Source organism: Misgurnus anguillicaudatus, chromosome 6, assembly GCF_027580225.2.
Source record: "Misgurnus anguillicaudatus chromosome 6, ASM2758022v2, whole genome shotgun sequence".
NCBI classification, from domain to species: domain Eukaryota; kingdom Metazoa; phylum Chordata; class Actinopteri; order Cypriniformes; family Cobitidae; genus Misgurnus; species Misgurnus anguillicaudatus.
In genome coordinates this window covers 17,492,595-17,518,876 of record NC_073342.2, presented here as the reverse complement: position 1 = coordinate 17,518,876, position 26,282 = coordinate 17,492,595, and the positions used below count along the sequence as shown (strand labels likewise).

At 39.1% G+C, this 26,282-nt stretch overlaps 1 protein-coding gene across 4 annotated transcripts in view; it reads right to left on the bottom strand.

The window, feature by feature from the left end:
• Nucleotides 1–666: 666 nt before the first annotated feature.
• Nucleotides 667–26,282, bottom strand: part of hipk3a (homeodomain interacting protein kinase 3a) — a 42,393-nt gene continuing 16,777 nt past the window's right edge. For 2 of the 4 annotated variants that reach the window (XM_073868616.1, XM_073868617.1), the window contains exons 3-16: nucleotides 18,774–18,897; nucleotides 13,389–13,508; nucleotides 13,157–13,243; nucleotides 12,883–13,067; nucleotides 9,886–10,048; nucleotides 9,682–9,805; nucleotides 9,257–9,378; nucleotides 8,983–9,101; nucleotides 8,741–8,902; nucleotides 7,166–7,465; nucleotides 6,674–6,817; nucleotides 6,312–6,580; nucleotides 5,294–5,424; nucleotides 667–5,075 (exon numbers count right to left, since the gene is read on the bottom strand). In XM_073868616.1, the coding sequence (XP_073724717.1) occupies nucleotides 4,653–5,075; nucleotides 5,294–5,424; nucleotides 6,312–6,580; nucleotides 6,674–6,817; nucleotides 7,166–7,465; nucleotides 8,741–8,902; nucleotides 8,983–9,101; nucleotides 9,257–9,378; nucleotides 9,682–9,805; nucleotides 9,886–10,048; nucleotides 12,883–13,067; nucleotides 13,157–13,243; nucleotides 13,389–13,508; nucleotides 18,774–18,897 (2,473 nt within the window). In that variant the 3' untranslated portion in view covers nucleotides 667–4,652. Of the gene's footprint in view, nucleotides 5,076–5,242; nucleotides 5,425–6,311; nucleotides 6,581–6,673; nucleotides 6,818–7,165; nucleotides 7,466–8,740; nucleotides 8,903–8,982; nucleotides 9,102–9,256; nucleotides 9,379–9,681; nucleotides 9,806–9,885; nucleotides 10,049–12,882; nucleotides 13,068–13,156; nucleotides 13,244–13,388; nucleotides 13,509–18,773; nucleotides 18,898–26,282 lie in introns of all 4 variants that reach the window. The other 2 variants (XM_073868618.1, XM_073868619.1) reach the window with 2 other exon arrangements.

Sequence of the window (26,282 nt, the reverse complement as noted above, 5' to 3'; positions counted from 1 at the left end):
GCGACTAAACACTTAAAATATTACTAAAATCACATTAATGTTTTAATATTACTTAATTAAAACGGTATTTATGGTTTGGCATATTATAAGCAGAATTACTTTTCATCTATGCGCATTTGACCTTTTTCCATGTTTACCAACCAATGAAATTGCTTTATTTTACCAGGTGACTGTTGCATAACCGGAAGAACCAGCATCAAATGCCGAAATCTCTTGAAATCTCCCGGTGTCGAGCGCTTTTTAAATTCTAATTCTACACCTAAACCAAACATTCCACGGTATTTAGGCCGTAGCTGTGTCCAATCTATCTGGCCAGAACAGCTGTTTTCATCCTAATCCTCCCCTCAAAACCAACATCTCGCGAGATTTAGGTCGTAGCTGTATCCCGTCTAACCAGAACCGTTATTTTTATCCTAATCCTCTTCGCAAACCCAACATCTCGCGAGATTTATGCGTTAGCGGTATCCCTTCTAGCCAAAAAGCGACTTGTTCATTCCGCGTGATGGCGCAATTTCGTCGCTTTGTAAAAGACACGTTTACTAAACTTTCCTATAAATGAATGAATATTTATCAAGCTAAAAAATATCAAAAGCTTAATCTTTTAAAAATAGCTCTTTTAAAATAAGACCTCTTAAGTACAGAAATAAAACAAGGAAACAAACAGTGTGTGCCCGCAGCAATATATATTTTTATTCAAAGTGAATTTTAACAATACACCATAATTTCTTTAATTTGACACTCACCAATAGTCACCAGGAAAACCCGCTTTTTGTGACAAAGTACATAAGGCTTGGTCACATATAAATCACTGAGAACTAGAGAGAAATACGACCGCAAACTGTAAGAGACATTACATCCAAAAAAGTTTCCCAGTCCTCATATAGTGAATATTGCACAGTGCAGTGGCTACATGGCAAACTAATGTAGCATAGAAATCAAAAGCAAACAGAAAAATCATAAAGCCACAAAACTCTACATATATGAAAACAGTAACAGTTCAGATTTAGTAAATCAAGTCTGTTTGCTCTTAAGTCTAAATATTACTTGATAACTTGCAGTGAGATTTAACTTTGACTAAAATACAAAGAGTTAAAAATCGATCTAAAGCAATCCAACCCAAATCTTACGGCAAGTGTTACACAGTAGCACATATGACAAATGCAACCCTGAATCAACGGTACAAGATCTTCTAAAAGAAAAAAAAAACTCATTACAACAAATAAAAATCATAATAATAAAAAACAACAACAACTAAAACTGTTTGGTTTGAATGTGTTTTTAAAGTAATTCACCTTTAGTTTTGTTTGCAGATCCCTCTACAACTCTATCATTTTTGATAAGTTTCCATCATTTAGGTTGGGTTTTGTAAAAAGGCAGGTCATCTTCTGACCTGGACATTATTGAAATGTTGCAATGTGTTAACGCCACAAATAAAATACACCCTTGAGTATTTTAAGTACTCATCTCTAGTGCTACATGCTGAATAAAATCACATTTCTGATGTAGGGTGAACCAAAATATATTACATTTTTGAAACAGGCCATCCCGAAGCAATAAACTTTGTAAAACGAAAAGGCGATGGTTAATTCATTCAGTTTTACAAATGTTTAAACATTGTGGTGAACCATAAGTTGACATTTACATTCACAGTGTATTTATGTAAAGCTTCCCAAATACAAGAAAACCGTGTCTTGGGTGTTAAGTCAGCATAATAATATTATTAATAATAATAACAACAACAATAATAATCCCTGATATCATTTCATTATTGTATCTTGTTGTTGGTCATAAAACAAACAAACATGACCCCAAAAAGTGACTGAATTTGTTTCCCCACAATTTATATCCACATCCATTTCCATAGACATCTTAAAGTCACCCCTACTGCATTGCATACTTGGTGTATGACTACCGAGTTACACTGAAACACCAACTTGCTATTGGTTATCAGGTTAAAACGCTAAGGAGAGATCTACTTTTAAGCACTTCAGTTACAATTATCAAACACTGGTCAGACCGTTCCCTCGTCCTTTCAGAGCAAGAGAACATGAAAGAGAGGCAGTGTTTGTAAAAGGGATATAAAGGTCTGAAGCACGTTTCAAAGGCACTGGCGCAGTGTTGCTCTTCTTCAGAGCGAGGACTTTACACGCCCATACAAACATCAACGGTAAGACGCTGTTCAAAGCAGAACAGGTGGCCTTATAACTCTTACTTTAACAGTCTTTCTGAAGTGGGAGCTCAAACACATTTTTTCATTTATACCTGATAAAACGTACTTTCTGTATATCTTCATTGTTTCGATCAAAACGCATTTGGGGGTGTGGTGGTAAAAACAATCAAATAAAAACCCAACAAAATGATCAATTATAAGCGATGTAGTTACAGAGATGAGACACAACCCAAACCCAAAAATTAGGCTAGCTTATCGATAAAGTTAACAAGTGCTAACATCTTTACTGAAATTAATGTTGTGGTGAGATAACAGACGGTCGTATAACACAATTTTTTTATATTGAAAAAGTTAAATCTATCCTGCAAGCTATGCTTTAACAAAATGCAAATATACGTACTAAGATAGATATACACCAATATGCATCTAATACGTAAGATTAGCCCCAAGATAACGACAGATAAAACACTGATGCAAACAAAACGAAAAAAATACAAACCCCACACGCGCACACACACAACCCCCACCCCCCAAAAAATCAATTACAATACAGTAGTTACAATGACACTTCATAAAAAGAAAGCAAAAACAGAGAGAGGCATTAAAATGCTTCTGATGCCAGTCAGTACGGTCAAACCAAACAAAAAACCGCACTTCTATTTCAAGGTAATTAGACATATATATAAAAATAAGTAGGCTAAGAACAAAGTTAATCATCTAATTTCACAGCTATTATGAAGTGGCAATCAGTATATAGCAGCTTATCTATGATACATTCAAGAATAAATGAAACAAAGTCATATAAATTGCCCAAAAAAGCTAAACATCAACCTCAAACATTTTTTACATAGATTTTTTTTGTACGTTAAATACGGCTTCGTCTACTCTACATCTGAGGACTACGCTAAAACAGTAGCTACTCTGCTTAAGAAACGAAGTACTGTCTTTGGTGTAGCGAAAGCATAATTACGTGACAGCAAAGGAAAACAAAACGCACCTATATGTAAAAATTCACACTAAAACGAGACCGAAAAAGCTATTTCTCCCTGACGGAATGTACGAAATTAAAACAGCCAGCGTCAACGAAAGCGATGAAAAAAATAATAATCACATGCATCTACGAAGATAATTGCACACGGTCAAACTCTCGTCTTGTAAAGCACTGAATACTCCAGCAATGATAGACTTACAGTTGGATACTAAATACTGAAATTTCTGCACGAAGCAAACGTGAAACCATACAATATCATCACCGAAGAGCTATCTGCGGGGTACGAATCCAACACCAACAACACTTCTAAGTCGAAAAATAAACAGATGAAGAGAAAATAATAAAATCGACACCCCAAAACTATGGATTGTATTGCAGTTCGTTAAACAGTGTAAATACTATTAGAGTAGAAACAGATTATCAAATAGGAAAGTACTCAAACGATTTCTGTACATAGTTCATTCGTATAAGCTTCTGCTACAGCGAAGCGCGCATCTATCTCTGCTACCGTCATCTCACCCAGCTGTAAATACAGCACGCACGTAAAGGACCAAATCATCTCTAAGGCATTCAACGAAAACACCCATACTCCATCGGTTATACAAAAAGGTCATGAGCAAAAAATATATATATATTAATAGCAATCGCACGTCAAAATCATTTACAGTGATTCTAATGTGAGATGTCAAAGACCAAATGAAACGAATTCCTACGTCACTCGAAAGATGATTAAAATAATAATAATAATAATTATTAATGCGATGCCGAACCTAGAGATTACGTATGCTAACGCTAGCTAACACACCAAGCACGAAATTATTCATCTATGAAACAGCCCTAAATATAAAAGTCACGACAAACGATTGAAAATTTCAAGTGCCGCAGTCCTGTACGCACTGCAAGTGGGACTCGGGTTAATCTTGCAACGACATGTATTTTAAGGCACTGTTTGAACCCAGCAAGTCATACAACATATACACAGAAATTTAAGAGCAATGGTTCGCAGCCATTCCTCTCGAAGTCCAGTACTGGTTTTTGCCCATGCAGAGACGACATGCAGCGTGACAGAACCTTTTCAACACCGGTCTTAACACTGAAGAGAAAAGGCTACTACGAAAATACAGACAGATAACACGGATCACCACGAGGGGGTCTCGCACGCAAATGTGTGGCTTTGCCACCTGAGACGGCGATGCCTTAAACTTATTGTGTCTGATACGCACACATCTGAAGGCAATATCGAAACATCTGGGGAAGTGATGACAGGCGATGATTTGCTGCGTTCCAGAGGATCTAATGACTTGGGGTTTGTCTTGTATCAAATGTGCAAAAACACATTAAAAGGGAGTTTATCTCATTTTTGTTTTATTCTCATGATATCTATAAAGCTTGAATATTTTAATTGCATCATCATTGTGAAACTTCATAAGAAAAACCCCATAGAGTTTTAGTGCTGGCTGCGTGCGCGAGGCTGTCGCGGGCTCCAGCAGATCAGATGTACGGGTACTGACCGAGTTTGCTGGGGCTGAGGGGGAAGCCTGCGTAGACGGGTGATGCCACGTAGGAGTGCGGGGGAAAGAGGGCTTTGAACTGGCCCTGCGGGAGAAGGGTGGGCGACGGGAGCAGCCTGTGGTTGATGCCCACGCTGATGCCCTGGTGGTGCACCAGGCTGTAGGCGGGTTGCAAGATGGGCCGAGGGGCCGGCGGAGGGCACGGCGAAGGCAAAAGGTGGGCAACGGGTCCGGAAGGTGGATAGGAGAGGAGTGGCGGCGGGTGGCCGGCAGAGTGCGTGGGACTGCCGTGGGGAAGAGGGAAGGTGGGGCCGTGCACCGTGGGATGAATGTAGGCTTGCGGCCTGCGCGGCTGTCGGTAGTTGCCGTTCCACTCCTTGTGGCAAGAGCCGTAATGCTGGACCTGTATAGGAAAAGTACAAATTTTAGTTTGAATTAAATTATAATAACTGGAATGAAAGCATTTTATTTGATAAATATTCGTGCTATCAATGCATGCGAGATCAGTGCTATCAACTTTTAGGAGTTTATCTTCATACAGATGTCCTCGAAGCTAATAGACAAACTCACAGCCACTTTTCCCGTTTTGATTTCTTAGAGCAGTCAGAAGGACAGAGAGACCTGGCCAAAGCCTGGCGCCTGTGGTTGGAATGAAGAGTTGATTTTCTGCTGGCGGGGCTGCGTTGGTGTGGAAAGGTGGCTCAGTCGTCCTGGGCCGCAGCGACCTCTGGACTGGCAATAAGAGTCGAAGACTGTGCGTGTGAGAAAACACAAAATAAGCACAAAATAAGTCAATCATCGAAAAGATCAATGCATATTAGCAAATGCAGTTTGGCACAAGAACGGCCTGTTTTTGTATGAAATTTGCGAGACGACTGAATCGCCTGCCAGTATTCACATGAGATTCAAAATTATTTAAACAACATCAAAACCAACAACTATGTGAAGTTGAAAAACACAAAATCTTTTAAAGGATCTATCAACTTAAACCTGGCAATGCAAGTGAAACCTTAGATAGCAACGTATCTAAAATAAACTCTTGCCAGACTTTCAATGGACACCCCAAAGCAAACGTGTTGCTTTGGGAAAGGTGCCAAGGAAGTCAAAAACAGAACAGATATGCTTAAATAGGGATACTTCTCCAAATTAATAAAAACTGAGGTCAGTCAACACGCAGAATTAAATAAATATGGGAATGAAGGGATTATAGGCATGAAGAAAAATGCAAGAGGAAGGAGCTCAAACCGAAAGGGTTTCACTCAACACTGGGATATGTCGCGCACAAGACACATGGTCACCGTGCGCGTTATACCCATAATCACCTGCGATAGCCTCTGTGACAACTTCCTGTTTCTCTCCTATGACCTGTAAAGTAGACATCGACTGTGACTACACTAAAAAAACGTTCATGTTGTAGGAATGTTGTATGAGACCTAAAAAACAAGCCACTTTTTTATAACCATAAACCACCAGGGAATCAACTCTTAGGGGAAACCACACAAGTTTCACAAAACTAGATTTGAATAAGCAGCAACCGTCAAACCGCTGCGGGACGAAAAACTTGCTATGTAAAATATGAGCTGTGGATATAAATGAAATGCAAACGCCAATTGAAACAGCTGTACAAGTGGGGTCGTACCTGTGCCAGCTGTGTGCTGCTCACTGTTGGGATAGTGATTATTATTCAGCACTCTCATCGGTGGCACCACCACGGTTCTCGCCGCAGGTTTATTTTGCCTTGTATCGGGGTGTCCGCACCTAGCCTGGGGTTTCTGGTTTTGATTCTGATTCGTCAAAAAGCGTCTTTCAGGAAAGGGGCTGTCATGTGGGCCTAGGGAGGAGTCTGAAGGTGGGGATCCATCTACCGTTTCACACCCACTTTCATGGCCATCGTCTTCTGATATACTGTGGTTTACACACAGAGAAAAAAAATTGCATACATGAAAAGATATTCAGACTCATTTTCACAGTCAAAGCGATTCTTAAATCGAAAATATACTGCTGGGTCGTTTGCACGGCGAGGGGCTGGATTGTGCCGAGGCTGAAGAGCTGGTGCTCAGACTGCTATCAGGACTGCTTAGTGAACACACTCGCTCGATGTTAAGAGAGCCCGTGCATGCCTCACAATCCGGACTGCCTTTACACCTGTCACACACACAAATGCATTTTAATCCATTTAAAGTTTTAACCAAAAATTTTACATGAGAGAAAAAAACTCTGTTTTTGCTTAAAGACTTTATAAAAACACTACGTCACACTCAATCAACCTAATTTGATGTTAAAGGCAGGGTGCATGATCTCTGAAAGCCAATGTTGATATTTGAAATCACCTTAACAAACACGCCCCTTCCCCAATAGAATCTGGACCTTCATTTGATAGACCCGGCCCACACATACGCAACCAAGGCACGATGTCGGCCCGACTCCCTTATCCAAAGAGTTTTTCAAAAAAATTACACACCCCACCTTTAACATGCTTATGGCTCAACTCACTTATTAAGGGAGCATCTCTGTGCTTGTTCCTCCTCATCCGTGCCGCTGCTTATGCTAATGACGCTGACCGCTGGGCTGGGTGACTCTCTAATGGACTGTCTCTGCTGATTGGCTGCTCCTGCCTTACAACACCCTTCCTCGTCCTCCGCCGGCTCTGGTTCCTGCTTCACCTGGGACTGCGCCTCTCTCTCCGGAGAAATCCTCTGCCTTTGCGGTTCGGCGTTTGTCAGCCTGTCCGTCGTCTTTGGTGATGGACACACTGAGGGCTGTGTGTCTGTGTAGTGCGACACTTTCATACTTCTAAACAATGACACACACAAAAACAAAAATCAAGCAGACTGATTTAGGTCATTCAACTGTACAATATTTCTAAAACGTAGACGTTTGACAGAAATCTTAAAGGATTGGTCCATTTTCTTAAAAAAAAAAAATCCAGTTAATTTACTCACCACCATGTCATCCAAAATGTTGATGTCTTTGTTCAGTCGAGAAGAAAGTATGTTTTTTTTTTAGGAAAACATTCCAGGATTTTTCTCATTTTAATGGACTTCAATGGACATCAACACTTAACAATTTTCAACGGAGTTTCAAGGACTCCAAACAATCCCAAATGAGGCACATGGGGGTCTTATCTAGCGAAACGATTGTCATAATTGACAAGAAAAATAAAAAATATGCACCTTTAAACCACAACTTCTTGTCTATCTCTGGTCCTGTGATGCGCCAGCACGACCTCACGTAATTGCGTAGTGACGTAGAAAGGTCGCGTGTTACATATATAAAAACGCACATTTGCGGACCATTTTAAACAATAAACTGACACAAAGACGTTGATTAGTATCATTAGACAAAGTCGGAACGGTCCTATTTCTCCACACTTGTAAACACTGACTGGAGATAGACCAGAAGTTGTGGTTTAAAAACGGCAATCGTTTCGCTGGATAAGACCCTTATGCTTCGTTTTGGATCGTTTAGAGTCCTTTGAAACTCCATTGAAATAAACTGTTAAGTGTTAAGTGTTGGGGTCCATTAAAGTCCATTAAAATGAGAAAAATCCTGGAATGTTTTCCTCAAAAAACATAATTTCTTATCGACTGAACAAAGAAAGACGACAACATTTTGGATGATATGGTGGTGAGTAAATTATCTGGATTTTTTAAAGAAAATGGACTAATCCTTTAATCCAAACATATTCAGCTTTGCATTTTGAAAATGTGTTCAGACCTCTTGGAATAGGTCCAAAATATATTTTTGGAACACATTTAATGTTTTAAAGACTTTAATAATGATTTATTGGTCACTGCTCTGTAGATTAGTGGCACATAAATTGTGTTGTGTTCAATGCAAGAATGCAAACTCATTACACGAGAAAAAGATTTATTAAAGCTTTAAGCATTTAACCTTGAAGGACCCCTTTCAAGTGATTTATAAAATAAACAAAATTTTAAAACGGCATAAGCAAAATAGCTTTAATAAAGGCGAGTAGTTTGCATTCCTCTTTACAAGATTTATAGACTTCATTAATTAAATGCTAGGTGGTAGAGACAAAGCCAATCACTTTAGGCGTTAGCTCACCTGTTCTGACTGGGTTTGCTCCTCTTGTTAGAAGCAGACTGAGGCCAGACAACATGCGCGATGCCAATGTTTATTGGCTGATGGGCTGACACAGCCATTTGGTTGGGAACAATAGGCTGGGGCATCACAGATCCGTAATGGCTACTGTGTGGTCGCACTTTCCTAAATCGGAAAGAAAAAATGTGTTACAAAAATGTAATGGTGTCACATCGACAGTACATGTTTGCGAATCAGGTTCTTACCCCCAATCTCCTCGCCTCTGCGGTCCTACGACCACGTCGGATGCCAAGCTCGTAGCAGGTGGTGGAACTTGTTGCCAAGTTGGCACCAAGATCTGTGGAGTTCTGTTGGACCACGGCTGCTAAAAGGTTGAAAAAAGATCATGTTGAATCTTTGAAACGTAATTTGATATCTACACCTATGTCACTGGATAAAAATGCTAACACATTTTGGTTGAATTAGCGCTTTGATTTATGATGTATTGAGCAAGTCGTATCGCATAAATAAAGCCCTTACTTGTGCTATAACTCCTGGTCTCATGGGTAAGGGCTGGATAGCTGGGGCTTGGGTCACCAGAGGAATTGTGTTGTCCATTCTAACTGAATAGCCTGCAGGCTGACCTGGGTTTGAAGGAATTCCTGTAGACACAAAAATTGAATTAGTCCCATATAACATTTGAGAAATGACTGTGACGATGCTCAATTCAAATTCTAGGAATTCTTTCTCTTCAGCCTGTTAAAATAATGATTTAACGTGATAATAGCAGTTGTATTTCTAGAAATACAAAATAAGTTGTTTACATGTACATCTACATTTATACATTTGTCAGATGTTTTTATCCTCAGCATCCTAAAAACTATGCGTATGACTTTCTCATCGCTAGCATCATGCTATACAAGTTAACTTAATCAATATACATATTACAATCTAAAATTCAGTACCTTGAAGGGTAGGAGGGCAGAGAATGAGTGCCTGCTGAAAAGACTCGTTACAACCAAACTGGGCACTTCCTGTCTGGATGGGAATTCCAGGATGCACCACTGGGGGAGCAGATGGAGGCAGCGCCTAAAAAAGGGGGTAAAGCAATCAGTTTTGAAAACTATTTTAAAAAAGTCCACCAGTGTTTTCAAAAAGTGCCATTTTACCTGAGAGTGGACAGATGGCATTTTGTTGAAGGCGACAGTGATGTTTGGAGCATTTGGAATTGCCACAGGTTTCATGAGAGGAGGAACTTTGTTGCGGTTGAGAGTGTCATATAAGCTGGTTCTTGAGTGACACGCATCCACGATGTGAAAACAAGACTGGACACTACAGGAGAAAAAAAACGCATTTCCTGAAGTATGATCTCATATACACAGTGTACACAAACACAATTCAGTGTTACCATTTATAAATCATACTTATTTAAATCTTAGAACCAAAAGGATGAATCCCATAAACGATTATGTGATATGTCAGCAGGACGTAGCAACAGTTTAGAGAGGAGAAAGCAAACTTAAAGCTCACATAACACAACACGCTGTTTCTGCATTTCTGATGTTAATCTGGAGTAAGTATAGAGTAGTATTACATCCTTTAAATCTCAGAAGAATCTTTAGTTTAATCAGATTTATAAAAGAAAGATAAGCTTTACCGCATCTTTCCGACAACGTATAAAAAAGTATAAAAGGAGGAGTTACTACCGCGGGAGGAGCCATGCAACACTATAAAACACTGTTTAACTTATGATTCACTACATGTTTGTGTCATTTATATACTGTAATATGCACGCGCCTATTTCCAACATAAGACAGAATTCTTACTTACCGCATGCAAATCATGACCTGGTTGGGAAAATCCAGCGCATCAAACACACAAGCAAAACTCCACTGCTACCCCGGATAATAAACTATATCCATTGTTTCCATTAAGCTGGCTTTCTTCTCCTTACATCCAAAAACACACTTCTTCTTTCATCCCATTGTTGAGTTTTGAAATTAAACAAAGCTGTTGTGTGATGTTTGCAAATTCTAGTGTCTCCCGCAAATTGACAGTTGTGCTGGGTTTTATGGGGGAAGTGCCCATAAAAAGAAGGTATACGAATAAAAAAACCCTGAAACGTCAGCTGGACCTGTAATCGAAAAAACGTTCCGAAACTTGTACGAACCCTGGCAAAGTGCATTCGGCACAGAAATGCTCTGTAACATAACTCTGTTAATAAGTCAGAATGCATGAAATACCATTGAACCACCCCTTTAAAATATTGGTCAGTTTCTAAATAATAAAAGTATTACCGCATCTACTTATATTTATACATAATTTTTTTTTTTTTTTTACCGATGCAATGTTAGAAACGATGCATCACAATACAAATGCTAATTTGTATCCGATGCACAGTTTTTTAACGGATGCATCACATCGTTAACTTTTTATGCCGATTCACAGAGCGAATCGGGGAATCTTCCCATCACTATGTTGTTGTGCTTGTTAGCGTCTGTCAGCTGTAGGCAAGCAGCTTGTTTTTACTGCAGATTTGTGTTGCACATTATTAGTTTTGCACTCACAATGTGTAGCAAATAAAGCTTAGTTCCGATATGGGTGTCCATGACATCATTTAGCCTTTTGTTGTGCTAATTGTAAAGCAGTTTTCACACTGAAACTAGAATGTTAAGTGTCTGGATGATGTACGATTTCTTCTGGCTTTTTGAAGTATGCACGCTTTTAGGACTTTTGTAGTATGTAAGGCCTACCTTTGCAATGTGGTCAAATATTAAGATATCATTTTTAGACGTGTATTAATATGTAGTATGCCGATACTGGCTTCATTCTTAAAGGGATATTTCAGCCAAAAATAAAAATTGACATTATTAACCTTTTGTTGTTCTAAACCTGTATGAATTTATCTCCTCTGTTCACTACAAAAGAAAATATTTTGATAAATGATATTAACCACACAGTTGGTGGCACCCTTTGGTAGAGGCGTCAAGCGGAAGTAATTTCAATGTTAAGTCAATGTAAAGACGTGTTTTGTGCGTCTGGAGGTCTTGCGGTGCGAATCTGCCTCATTTGCGCGTCTAGTTGAAAATCTGAACTTTGCCTGAAAATCGCACCGGGTTAACCAATCAGGAGCTTGCTCTAGTAGTGACATGATTACAGGAAGCGAGCAGAGTCCCAGAAGCCCCTCCCATGACACGAATTTCAGCGTGAATGTCTCGAATGACTTGAATTTCACGCACGAGTAAATTCAAAATGGTCTAGCGTCCATTTACGTGCGAATAGCGCGTTTTTGCCGCCTCTAGCGCGTTTGATGTGAATCCCCTATAAATGGCATTTCATGCATTCTTACTTAACACAGTTAAAGAGTTGGATTTCTTATTGTAAACATGGGCAAAGGTTCAAAGAACCATTTGGACGTATGACAGAGCACTTCTGTGCCAAATGCACCCCGTCTGGGCCTGTACAAGTTTCTAAAAAGGTTTTATTTTCAACTACTGAATCTGATGCGTGAGCAGCGCAGGAAGTAGAGTGAAAGTCCTTATATGGGCACTTAAACCGGAATAGCACTAGCACATACCAACCAAGAGCTGACACGAAATCAACGTCACCGAAAAAGTGTGTTGTTGTTTGTGAGGGAAATTGAAGCTTGTTCAGCTTTCCAAAGAACCCAGACACAATGGATGTAGTTTGTTTATCCGGTGTAAAAGCGGAGTTGTGCAAGTGTGTTTGTTTAACGCTGAATTTCGTTGAAATGGGGCGGTCCCAGTGATAATTTGGTAAAACTGCATCAAATGACTGTTTTGTTGGCAATCGGCACGTGAGTGCATATAATGTAAACGACATGTAGCAAATCATAATTTATCCAGAGATAGTGGGATAATGTTTTGTATGTGTGGCCTGCTTGTGACTCACATCGCCGGTGGTACGCCTCCATGAGCTCTGTTTTTTTTTCGGAAAGTAGCTGTACAGCTGATCTGTCTTTTATAAATCTGATAAGACTCCTACTATAGGTTTTCATGATTAACATGAGATTAGCAGAAACAACATGTGTTATGTAACCTTAAAGTATTTCTAGGCCATTTAGTAATTGAAACGCCCCCTGAACTACAATATCGAATTAACACAACAATAAACAAAAGCCCATTTAAGAAAATATCTTGACATACTGGTTACAATGTGGAAAGTCCATGAGGTGCTGCATAGTGACAAAAGGGTGAGAAAGTGCATCTGAAGGGGCGATTCTCTTATCAGCGTCAATCATCAACATCATCTTCAGCAGGTCTACGAATTCTCTCCTGTCTGCTTTGTCCGCCATCTGGTCACATCCCTCCATGTTCAGCATTAGATTTACCTGATGAGCAACCACAAAACTTTTACTTTCTCTTCTCAACATGTGTAGCAAATATGCCAATAAGCCAAGTAGAGTACATGACTACTTACATGTCCAATGTCATCCAGGCAGCTGAAAATATACTTCCTCGCTTCCTTGGACTTCAGCCCCGTTTCTGTTTCATGCTCTTCTGTCGTCTGCGGAAACAGGAAGACCAGTCATTACATAAGACCTTTACATAAAGGCATACCAGAGCAGGCGGTAACGTGATATACAAGTACTTCCATACAGACATTTATGACAGTAAATTTGTTGTTAAGTGGATAGGAAATGGATTCTTGCCTTTAGTCTCCAGGCGGCGTATGGCGAATCAGACTCTTTGCAGAAGAAGCGGGCCGTCTTTGTTCCCACGTTTAAAAGTTGCTCTCCTGGCAACCCTTGGGTTTGTGAGATGTAACGAATCTGTGGAGACATCATTGGTTATGAGTGGACTTTAGTGGAAAGATTTTAGTTTATGCAGGTTTTTTATGTGGTGTTTTTAAGAATGTTGCCTAGTGGGGATCAAAGGTTCAAACATTTAAAACCATAAAGCACAACAGAGAAGCTTTGAGGTGTTTTTAAAACAGAAAAATGCATGCGTGTGAACCGCCCCTAATAAAATAGAGAGCTACTCACTCAGACAACCAAATGACTACACGTTTGTGAAACTAATATGTTGTGTTTTCATATTCCTAGCATAAGAACTGCTTAACAATTAACAAAGCATGACACAAAATTTTAGCAACAGTGACGAGTGGCTGGTATTTTTCCACTATTCCAAGAGGAAGTAATGCGAGATAAGACTGGTCCAGAATAGGTTGGTCCCTGCCAATGGTATGTGGAAAGGAAATTGTGTGCCAAAATACCAATGAACCATGCAGAATGGTATTTTGCCTTGACAAGTATTTTCGTCCAGTAATCCAAGTGATTATTAGAGACCAATGCGGTTAGAACTTTTCAAAGTATTTGTGGGCGTCACCCATGATTGTGCATGTATGTCAATGTCATTTTATTAACAATATATCTTGTGTGCTGTACATACTAACACAACATGAGAATAAAATAACAGCATAGATAAGCACATCAAACAGACAATCAAATAGCCATAGACTTAATGATTGAAAGCCAAAGAAAACAGATAAAAGTTTTTGTGGCGGTTCTGACATTTAAAGTCCCCATGAAATCAAAACTGACAATTCTTATTTTTAATTAAATATTGCAGTTAATTAAAAACATTTAATCCGTGTGGGTCATTTTTTTTTTTATTCATGTCCCCTCATAAATTTTAAACAAAATCTGAAAATGATACCTACATAGAAGGTGAATTTATTAAATGCAAAAATAATCCAGAGATGGTTTTACATGTCCATTTACAACCCTAGGATTTGTCTGCAGAATTAAATAGTCTATTACCACCTTTTTTGAAAGGGTCATGAATAATAATGTTGAGCTCTGCTCTGATTGGCTGGTTCTCAGAGCTGCTCATTTCAGTAGCTCTGTGTGTGTGCAAACAGACCTTATATGTTTGAGCCTGTATCAGATGAAGATACAGATTTGAAATAATCAATTCGGAGATTGGAAATGGGCATTACCAAGTTGTAAGTTTGTGTTTTTTTCACTATGGACCTGCAAAACGTAAATGTAATATAAATAGTAAAACTTCAGCATAAACGCTAGCATATTGCATTAACTAGCATATAGCGCTAACTCAGTCACAACATTGTTTTAACATTGTAACAACATTGCAATTAATTTAATGTGTTTTTAACTAGTGCTGGGCAAAGATTAATCGCGATTAATCGCATACAAAATAAAAGTGATCATAAAAAATTAAGTGATTTTTACAACACACACATTCATTATATATATATAAATATATATATATATATAAATGTATATATATATATATACACACACACATCACTTTGATTTTGCATGTGATTAATCGCGATTAATCATTGCCCAGGCACTATTTTTAACGTTTACAGTCTGTGTTATGTTGAGAATGGCCGGTTTTCCAGGTTTTTCTGTCTTTTGCATGCTAGAGGTTTACATAAGGAGGAAACAATTGTGTTTGAGGCTCACAATATGTCATTACCATGTTAAGAACTCTTATTATTCATCTATGCCTCAGTAAATATAGTTTTACATTCTATGGCACCTTTAAAAGGAAGTTTTGGTGGTCCTACACCAAATGCTTGGTCATTTCTAGTTTTTAGTCTGGTCCTTGGCACTACTAATGATCTTTGGAGAGACCTCCCCCCAAGCAGTATTCAGACAAGAGATCAGCGAAGAAAGATGGCATTATGCCATTTAGAGCTTTGTAGACCATTAAACAACCTTTAGAAGTTTGTGAACTGAGTGTCAGGTAACTTAGTAAGTGCCTCCGTTACCACCACGACAGTAAAACGTATTCAAAGACTAAAAAATGCAAACTGCTCTGCCCGTTGGCGCATTATTCAAGAATGACCAAAAGCTACTTCATTATACACATTCAACTTATCAAACTTAGAATTGAGCTTCATTGAGCCCGTTTCTTGAGCGCTAAGCTATAAAAGGCTCAGAGCCGAGGTCTGTAATTTATACAGAGAGCAGTATCAGGTTTGCTGCCCCTATAGGTTTTGTTAAGCTGCCAAGTCAAGATGCTGGCCACGCTTTTGCTGCCCATAACAGATGTCAATCCTCTCACACCAAACAACAGGCTTAATGTAGGCCAACACATTACTGGCACAGAGCAAAACAAGTTCCTTACCATTTGTCTGACCTCTTTATCCAGAGCAATTTACACTTCGCAGGGACAACCCCCTTATAGCAACTTAGGCGTTCGAGGATTAGGTCATTCAAAAATAAAACTCGGGGGCAAGTCATCAAAAAACAAAAGATAATTTAATTAATTAAATAAATCATCTTTTGGGTGTATTCAGTACAGCACCAGTACATTATGACTCACTTTAACGCTGCATGAAAACACCCAAGAAAATATACACGTTAGCGCTTCGATCACTGACCAAGTATCGGCTTCAGTTACATAATTGAGATGTCGGGAACGGTCTCTTAGAGACCAGACTAGTTCTTTAACCACTAGGTCATATAAACAAATGTGGTTGCTGCAGTGCTATAGCACGTAAAAAAAAAACATACGACAACAGAGCAAGTTTCAACAAGGGCGATGACCTCACAACGCAAATAGCAATCACAAAGGCATTATTAACTGTGCTTGGTTAACCACACCGCTGTCGTTTTAGGAAAGGCAAGACCAGTTTAACTCCACCAATGCGACGGTGCCGTCTAAACACACCATTGTTCTTGTTGCCGTGGGAAACTGAGAGTTAGTGGTCAGTGATCGCATTTTCTTTCAAGTGTGCGTCTGTTGCTTCTTAGAAAAACTGTGTCATAGTGGGCCTCTACCAGTGAAAACAAGCCACTACAAAGCCCTCTTTGGCCGCACGCTCTCATTCCCTCTCTCCTTTTTCCTCTCTCGACCATGACGACACCTCTCCATTTACAAGCGCAGAGCCTCAACATTGCCGTGTTAAACAAGCGGTGTTTATGGCATCTTAGGGGTGTTATAGCGGCATGATCAGGTTGCCAAAGTGCTGCACAAACACAGAGAGCGCTGAAGTGAGAACCTGCTGATAATGCAGGCTGGTGTGTGAGTGGGGTTTGCGGTTATAAATACATTCTGCTGTGTGGAGTGGAACTGGACCCGTTGCTGGCACGGAGAGGCGGCCCATGGTTTGTGGTCAGCAAACCCAGAACACCTCATTCCGGTGCAGCTGACTAGCTTCGCTACAGTCAGATGTGCCATTAGCATCACAGAGATGACACCACTTCCGACGTCTGGTTTATAGGCAGTACCGGTCTACAGTGACGTTGAATGCAGTGACACGTTTTAGATTTACATCTGATTCACTGCTCAAGTTATGCGCAAATGAGTCAAGTAATTTATTTGTTTTTTAAGTATTTTACTAAAAATAAATTTGTTAAAGGTCCTGTTCTTTCAGTGTTTTTGAAGCTTTGATTGTGTTTACGGTGCGCAATATAATGCGTTCATGTTTCACATGTTAAAAAAAAACGCACTATTTTTCACACAATTTACTTATCTCTATAGTGCTATTTTCACTGTCCTCAAAACGGGTTGATGTCTTCCTTGTTCTATGAAGTCCCTCCTTCAGATATCAAGTTCTGATTGTGTAGTTTGTTAATTATGTTGTGATTCGACAGCAGCTTAGCTTAGCTTAGTTTAGCAGTGCCGTTTGAGCTTAGCTGGCGACTGACGTATTCAAAAACTGTTTTATTGACGTCATTCAATTGGGAAGTAGAGGGCTGTACTCCAAACCGGCCGTTTGCTGTAGGCTTTGAAAATCCTTAGGTATGTTCGATGCATTGACATAAGTGTCCTGAAACAGGAAGTTAAGATGAGACGTATAGAGGGTATGCATCGACGTCACTTCTCCATGTGACCACGCCGGAACTCGCCCCGTCGAGTGGCAAACGTTCAACAAAATGGCTGGTTTTCATAGCGGCTGCTGCGAAAATGTCAGTAAAACTGACTATTATCAGCTTAAATTGAATTTAGTTGGACTTGATAGCAGAGGTGGACAATACTTAGTTACATTAGTTACATTTTCCAAGCATCTGCGCTTTACTAGGTTGTTTGTATTGGGAAAAATTTTACTTCACTACATTCTAAAGCATAGAATCATACTGTGTATTGTTTTATATTGCATATTAAAATTTATTTAATACTTAATTACATTAAAATGGTGTACTATTACTTAAGTAACGTTAAGTACGTTAATATACCTACCTAAATATTAAATGTAAAACAAAAACTTGTATTTATGACATGTAATAGAATAAAAATTATGATATATGCTTTGGAATGTATGTTTTACACAGAAAAACACGAATAAAATACAAATACTTGAAAAAATACTTTTAAGTAGAAAGTTAAAACTCCGCTTGATAGTGACCCTAGCAACTTATCAATCCACCTGTGGTCAGTGGACATTGGCATGAACGATCAATTTACATCTCCTTTCGGTGTTTCTTGGCAGTCTGTAAAAAGATAGCTCCGAATTCTTGTTAATCTACAGTCTATCGCACAACAGCCTTTTCCCATTTAGACGCGTTTTCCCCATGTTTCCGCTGATTTCTCACTTTACTCAAATTCTGCCACTCTGTCTTTTGCCACTCAATGGGCGTAACCGCAGGCACTTTCGCCGCAGGTGACGTCACGTGCATACCCTCTATTGAGTGCCCCCCCTCTTTAAAATAGCCAATAGTGTTTAGTTTACATCAAAGTCTGGGACCTAATAAGAAGCTGAAGTGCATAATGATGTCATCAAATTATTAATCCATACTGACGGAAGCAAAATACTTTGAGCTTTAAATGCTTGTGAATTTTGTTCATGTTTTGGAGCGCACAACTTATGGATATCCTTAAGGCTAACATAATTTAACTATAAGCAAAAACAAATTTATTTCATGAGGACTTTCAGTTTTCCAGGCACAGATTCTGTGTGGGCCTTATTTCATAATGACAGATATTTAATTAAAATGGCTTAAAAGCCAAGGTCTATGAAATACTGCACTGGAAAAAGCAAATAATGTCATCGGCCAAAAGAATACAGATTAGTCAAAACACAAAGCGCGTCATTATCTGAGGTCACTGCCTGCTCTTACCTGGTCATACTCCAATGCTCCTGGATAGAGCGGCCAGCCCAGGAACAGCTCAGCAATGACGCAGCCCAGCGACCACATGTCTATGGCTTCACAGAAGGGTAAGCCCAGGATGATCTCTGGTGCCCTGTAACACACATTATCAGACATAGATGATTAGATAAGATAATGGAGGGGTCACCTTGACAACGGGCTGTTGATTAAAAACTCATAGGGCACGTATAATAATAATAATAATAATAATAATAATAATACGAGAGGTCTGATGCAGGCCAAACCAAAACAACATATACATGTATATTCAAAGCGACTTAGGGGGCAGTAACACTAAAATTTGAGCATGCAAATATATATGCGTGGGGAACGCTTTAGAAAGAAAGGTCACGCAGTTATCATATATCTCCATGTGATAAGAATTTGCAGGTCAGAGTTCATCAGACTTGAACTTTGGCATGCAGCGAAATGTGATATATCTTCGCACGAGCTTGCGTCTCCTGTCTGACATATGAATGGAAGTCTATGGAACAAAAATTGTAGTGGGACCGCCCCTTTACGGTGCACTCCAGCTATACTTAACGTAACGCTTTACCATTTGAGCTACAGGAATAATATGGACATGCATCATCTAGTTTATGGTGAAGATGTTCACATTAATATATTTGTATTTGATATTAACACCTAACAATCTTGATGATGGTTTAATGACTCAGTGAGTCCGGTTCGACTCAAGATGCATAAATCTCGCACTCATTTTGCTGAGGAGGTTGTGTTTTACATCCATATTGATATTATCCTTAACCTAATGACGTTGACTTCCTGTTCTCATGCTGTTTGAGTCTGGGCTTTGACGTCAACGGGCCCATACACATCTGCTACCGTGACAACAGGAGGGAAAATGCTGGCTGCCTAGCGACAGATGAGGCCGTATCCAAACACCCAAACTGTGTGATGACAGAGGTGGAGTCTGATGACAGATAATTAACCGTGGTCAGCATGAATAATCAACTATAGAGTAAACTCATGCGCTGACAGGTTAATTCAGATAAAATCATAAAAAGGTTGTTTGCCTTTGTGTGTATACAAAGATGTATACAAAAGGACACTTGCATCAGTAAAAGCAATTGATACCACAATACATCACGCTAGGTCACTAGTTAGCGTCTGTAACTACTGACAATACCCTACTTACGAGGTAACAAAAGCCACAGTGAATAATTTACTAGTGTCTTAGCAATGAAAGACTACTTTAAACTCTAAGCTTTGAAACTAAGTTACAGGTTCGCCTTTGTTTTTGGTAATGTCAACATTTAAGGTGCCATTTAAATTTAACCTGAAATAAAAGTGTCAAAGCTGTGATACGTATGATTAACTTATGCGCTGACTCAGAATGACACGTTATGCATTACACGGTGATGTAAAAAATAGCACAGACTTATTCTGCTGTTGTTTTAATGAAACTACTACTGTTTTAAGCATGGCTGCTATAAAAATCCCTCTTGCACGAGAGGCTATTTTTTGCCTTGGAAACAGTGTGGCTTGGTTGACCGAATAAACATGAATATGCTTGGCACCGTGACAAAAAACAAACACAGTGGTCTATACTTGGTGCTAGATCTTAGGTACTAAACCCCAATAAATCTCCCGCATAGCTAACGGGAAGGGGTTTTAAATCCAAAAGCTAACACAAGTTAAACATAATACCGCACAGTCCGGCTAAGCAGGGGGTAATTCAATAGCAGGGGGCAAAAAGGACGAAACGGTATTTAGTTTTGATACCCTGCCACAAAGGGGGGGGGGGGGGGGCAGAGAGAGACCAGTGACAACTAGCTACGAGACAGGGGACCTATCTTAAAAACAGACATACAGAGACACAGAAGAGGCGTGGTATCATAAGGGATGCGCCAATAAAATACTTGGGATTGTATCTGGGGCCAATTCGGACATTTTTGCTGGATTGGGCATTGGACTTATGGTTCCGATCCACATCAGATACAGTGCGTTAGTGTGGTTGTTACTGTCAAAATATTTAAAAGCCAAATGGCGCGTTTGGGTCAGCTTACTTTTGTGAGCTTTTCCACTGGTGCAGTACGTAGTACCAGATACATTTTTTTGCTTGAAGTTCCTGAACTCCCTTTAGCAATGAAAACATCCACAGGTTGAGAATCAGGACCACCATCCAGTTTTTTCCAGACTTGTGTGTTGCAAATGTGCCGCCACAAACTGCAAGTTCGCATATATGCTTAAATGCAACTTAAATGATGCTCAGCGGAGCGCGTCGACTGACGCCACAGGTGTGTGTACAGACGGACGGACATGTGAGACGGAGGTAGTGATCAACGCGATGTGCATCTATTTGTCGTGGTCAATTTTAAAATGTGGCAGACCGAGAAATAAATACATTTATGAGAATGTACAGCGACGCTCCCACTTGTATTGCAAATATAACGACACGCCCATAAATCCTCCCAATCCGAAGTGTTACTAAACTCAATGGAAAAGCTAACCAAGCCAAAGTGAGGTGAGCTGACACTACCTGACACAAACCAAACCGTGGCATACTATGCAATGGAAAAGCGCCATAAATGTTTTCATGCACAATATTTAATACGCATAAGTGTACGTGCAGATATAAGTGCATCATTCTGCGCGTAAGCATTATCATTTTTAGCCTTTTTTTACCGCAATGGTTTTGTGCAATAGACCCCTTCACGGTTCACGTCACAGGGGGTTCCCACTGCCCATGTCGGGGGTCAGAAAAGCCATTACAGCAGATTGAGTTGCGTATTATTCGGTATCCTCAAAAATGCCTACTTACGTCGTGGGCTGTGAAAATCGCACCAGGTCTTCAGTTAAGTTTTCGCGATTCATGCAGATTCTCAAAAACTAATCAGCTGTGATGAAAATCAAGTTTTTATTGTTGTTTGTATGTCTATGTCGTGCTTTAAAATGCTTTAAGACAAACTATGTGCAAAACTATCATTCAACCCCATTGCTGAGTATTTTATCTGTACTATTTGAGTTTTTCAAAGACGTCTCATATCCGCGGTTTGAAATCACCTTGGTTTGCTATGTCACACACAAGTAATGAATCACATAACATTTAAACTCAAATGTGCTGAACTCACATCTAACCTTTTAACATCAGCCCTAAAAACAATGTGCAGTTCATGTATGCATTGTGAAACCGGACTTGGCAATTGTCTGAAACTACAGAAATGAGCATCTAGAATGCGTATGAAAGGGTGGAGACGGGGACTAATTTGCATATTCATAGATATGCGTATACTGAATGATCACATTCAGGCCGTTTTAAAGCATGTAAAAATTACTGTTACAGGAAAAACCTGCTATGACGACACTCAAAGATGAGTTTTAAGTGATAAAATGATCGACTCCAGGGAGACTTTAAATGATACTAGCTAATACCCAGAATCCTGGTATTAAAACTGGATCAGTAATGGAAAAAGTGCATCCTTAGGTATCATATCATGAAGGAAGCAATGGATGCATGTTGACTGTGATGCCAAATAAGGTTAAAAGAAAACTTTTAAAAGGGAAGTGTAGCAATCTGGCCATAAACTTGACAAAGCCACATTTCATGAACCTATTTCCCTAATGATCTTTGCTCAACAGTTACTAATGCAACACACGCAAAACATGACTGTATGTGAAGTAAGGACAGAGGTACTTTAACTCTCAAAAAAATAGACATGACCTTCTGTCTGCTTCTTTGCATTTATACCACTGCGGTTATACAGAACTTTCCCAGCAACCCACAGTCAGCAGGAAATATGATTTCAGGTGAAAGAATCAGGGGAAGTTACCGAAATCAGGTCAGAAAGAATGATGACATAACCCAGCAGGTCTGGACTTCCCAACACGGCACCTCAAACAATGAGTTACTGTTAGACTACTTACACCACCGCATTATGTTTGCTTAGGTTCAAGGCTTAAAACATTACATTACCTTTACCTTGAGGCAAAATTAGATTTCACAGTGCTTATTTACCTTATAAATGTATAACAAAATAGCCAATACCCCTTATAGAGCAAACAAATTAAATTAAATCAAAAAGTGCGGTTGTCATATTTCTAATTTCATAAAACATCCACATGCTAATGCGTAACTTGAGTTATTGAGAAAATATTAAGATGGTGAAATTGTATTCAGCACTGTTCTTTTGTGGCATCATTATAGTAATGGTAAATGCCAACAACTGTTAAATGACACACAACTAACAATGTTTATCTCATGAAGTATGGGTGAATTATAACTTAACTTATAACAAATTAAAAGGAGGAAATAAATAAGATATTAGAAGCTAGCACTTATTTTACATGACCATTAAGGTTGTTTAAAATACTGCATTTTAAATCGCAGTCATTACAATGAATTGGGTGATTCTCGTGAAATAAGACTTGAGGTGTCATGAAACATTTTGATTAAAAAAAGTAAATGCTATCAAAATAAGAAGCATACAGTTACAAATATCTATTTTGCACATGATTTCAAATCACATACAAACCAATTTTGTAGTTTTTTCCACATTTAAGGGAAAATTTTCATTACCGCAACGTGTCCATGACTGGATTTGGGTTCTTTGACATGGAAATATTTATAATTAAAAATATAAAAAATAAAAAGCTTCAGTGCATGTTATACTATAAACATTTACAGTATAGAAACATGTGGTATTTGGTGATCATTGATAAATGTAGAGACACTAATAAGGAATATAAATGTGTCCAAGACCAATTTTCTCATCCTCCGCAACAATTTTCCATCATTGTTTAAGCGCTCAAGGAACTAACATTTTCAAAAAAAAATTGTTGAAAGTGACATAATTGACAGTGACACTCAAAATGGCTACCAGGTAAGCAGTTCTCATTTTTTCTCTCCAGATAAAAGTTGAAATTTTGTTTGTCATAGTACCTAGACAACTTCTTAGTTCTCATTACCGAAACATGAGTTTGTAAATGCATAGATTTATTGCAACAACATTAAATCAAGTATTTAAATTAAGTAATGATAATTTTTGATAATGATCATCTAAAAAATGTAAATAATTCTATAGGAAATGGTCATAGCAAGTTCAGTCCTTAATCTTATATGTGCAATAAAATTGCCTTTAAGGGCTTTTTAAAAATTCCGATGCTGGACACTTTCTAAAGCTAGATTTTGTGAGAAAAAATTATCTTAAAGCTACAGTACCATGGGAAATGTCTGGGGAATTTACCATAAACGTTAAAAGTAGCCAATTTTTAGAGTACTCTTTTACTCATCTGTAAAAGCCAACAAATCAGTGTTTGTTAAAACTAAGTCAGTCTCACTTTAAACCCCTATCCAACAGTTATTTCCTGTGAGGTTAGTGGGGTGGGAAGGGGGAGCCCGTGTCATCTGGTTCATTCCGAGCTTCAGCTGAAAATCCTGCTGCCCCCACTGCCTATCCGGCTACTGGGACAGCGATTCCCTGACCACACAATAACCTCTCTGAAGGCCAGCAGATCTCTGCAGCTGTCCAGAAAACAAGCAAACGGCACGTCGTCTGGAGAGCACCACTTGGAATGAGATTTCACCTCGGTATATAAAGAAAGACGTTGAAATGTGTCGGGGGACGTGAGATTAGGGAGATCAGCTGTGTCAAAACCCGTCAGTAGCCTCTGACCACAAACAGACAGTGTGTGTGTGTGTGTGTGTGTGTGTGAGAAAGTTTAATAAATCTACCCCCGTCAGATCACTAGAGTCTTTCTAGGGTTTTAACTTGCTTGCATATTTATTTTCGCACCCTTTTCGAAACCAAGACTGCATCTGAGAAGTGAACAAAAAAGGCCTAATTATACAGAGCTTCTTTAAAACCATCTTGTTTAACCCACCAATTAAGTTTAGATTGAAAGTATATAGATCAGACTATCTGGCACAATTTCAAATGCTGGGAGAGACCAAAATAAGAGCATGCAGCCAGAGCAGATGATCCACATGTGCCTGGAGCAAAAGCAAACTTCTTTCTGTAACTGAGGCCTTTGTGAATAGAGAACAAGAAAGAAGACTCGGGTCATTGGGTTTTTCACCTCCCCCCTTCGGTTCACAATCCAGTCAGAGACCTTTTCGTAAAAACAAATCCCACCCGAACACTCCTCATCTAATCTACTTGTGCAGCAAGCAGTTATTCGGACGGACGTCCACTTAGGGCACATTTACGCGATGGTGATGTATTAAAAACTGAGAAGTTTGCATACAGAGAACAACACTACTAAAAGGATAACCGAACATGAATTAGCAAAAAACTACTAAAACGCTGTACTACTCGTGCAAGACCATTAGTTGCCATCTCACATGATGTCTGAACACTTAAAAGGACACTCCACTTTTTTGGAAAATATGCTAATCTTCCAGCTCCCCTAGAGTTAAACATTTGATTCCGACCGTCTATTAGCATCGCGCCTAAAAAAACAACCAAAGAGTTTTGATATTTTTTCCATTTAAAACTTGACTCTTCTGAAGTTGCATCCCACGGAAAATTAAAAGTTACGATTTTCTAGGCAGATTTGGCTAGGAACTATACTCTCATTCTGGCGTAATAATCAAGGACTTTGCTGCCGTGACATGGCTGCAGGAGGTGCATGATATTACGCAGCAGCCGAAAATAGTCCCCTTAGCAACTTTTAATTGCAGGGGACTATTTTCGGGAAGCGCTTAACATCATTGCGCCTCCTGCAGCCATGTTACAGCAGCAAAGTCCTTGATTATTACACCAGAATGAGAGTATAGTTCCTAGCCACATCTGCCCAGAAAATCGCAACTTAATTTTCCGTCAGTCCCAGTACACAATGCAACCACAGAAGAGTCAAGTTTTAAATAGGAAAAAAATATCGAAAGTCTTTGTTTGTTTTTTAGGAGTAATGCTAATGGACTGATCAGATTCTATGGATTTTGCTAAGCTATGCTAAAAGTGCTAGGGCCAGACCCGGCGATACGCTGAATGGATTTCAAAACAGTAAGAATCAAATGTTTAACTCTAGGGGAGCTGGAAAATGAGCATTTTCCCAAAAAAGTGGAGTGTCCCTTTAAAGCTTCAATGTTTATGCATACGCGAGGGTCTGCATTACGTCTGGGAAGATAAATAGTGCGATTCTGCTTGCTATGCATCTCAATGAATTACGGTGAAATACTGCTACCTCCAAAAACCAGAGGGCGCTTCTGTGCAGAAACTAAAGAAGAAGTACCATTAACACACGCAAAATGCATATTTATATCACTGTTCATCAAACCTTTTCAGGTACTTTCTTGATATAATGAATATTTATAATGATTATGTTTAACGAGTGTTGCATCTTCAAATGCATGTTATTAACGACTCAAACTCAGTGATTTTAGATTGATGATAACTTTCTACTAATCAAAGAGCCATAAAACATGAAAGAGCTGTGCCTTGTGAGTAATAGGTGTGTCACGATTCTCCAAATCCTCGATTCGATTACATTTTCGATTCTAAGGTCACGATTCGATCCGAT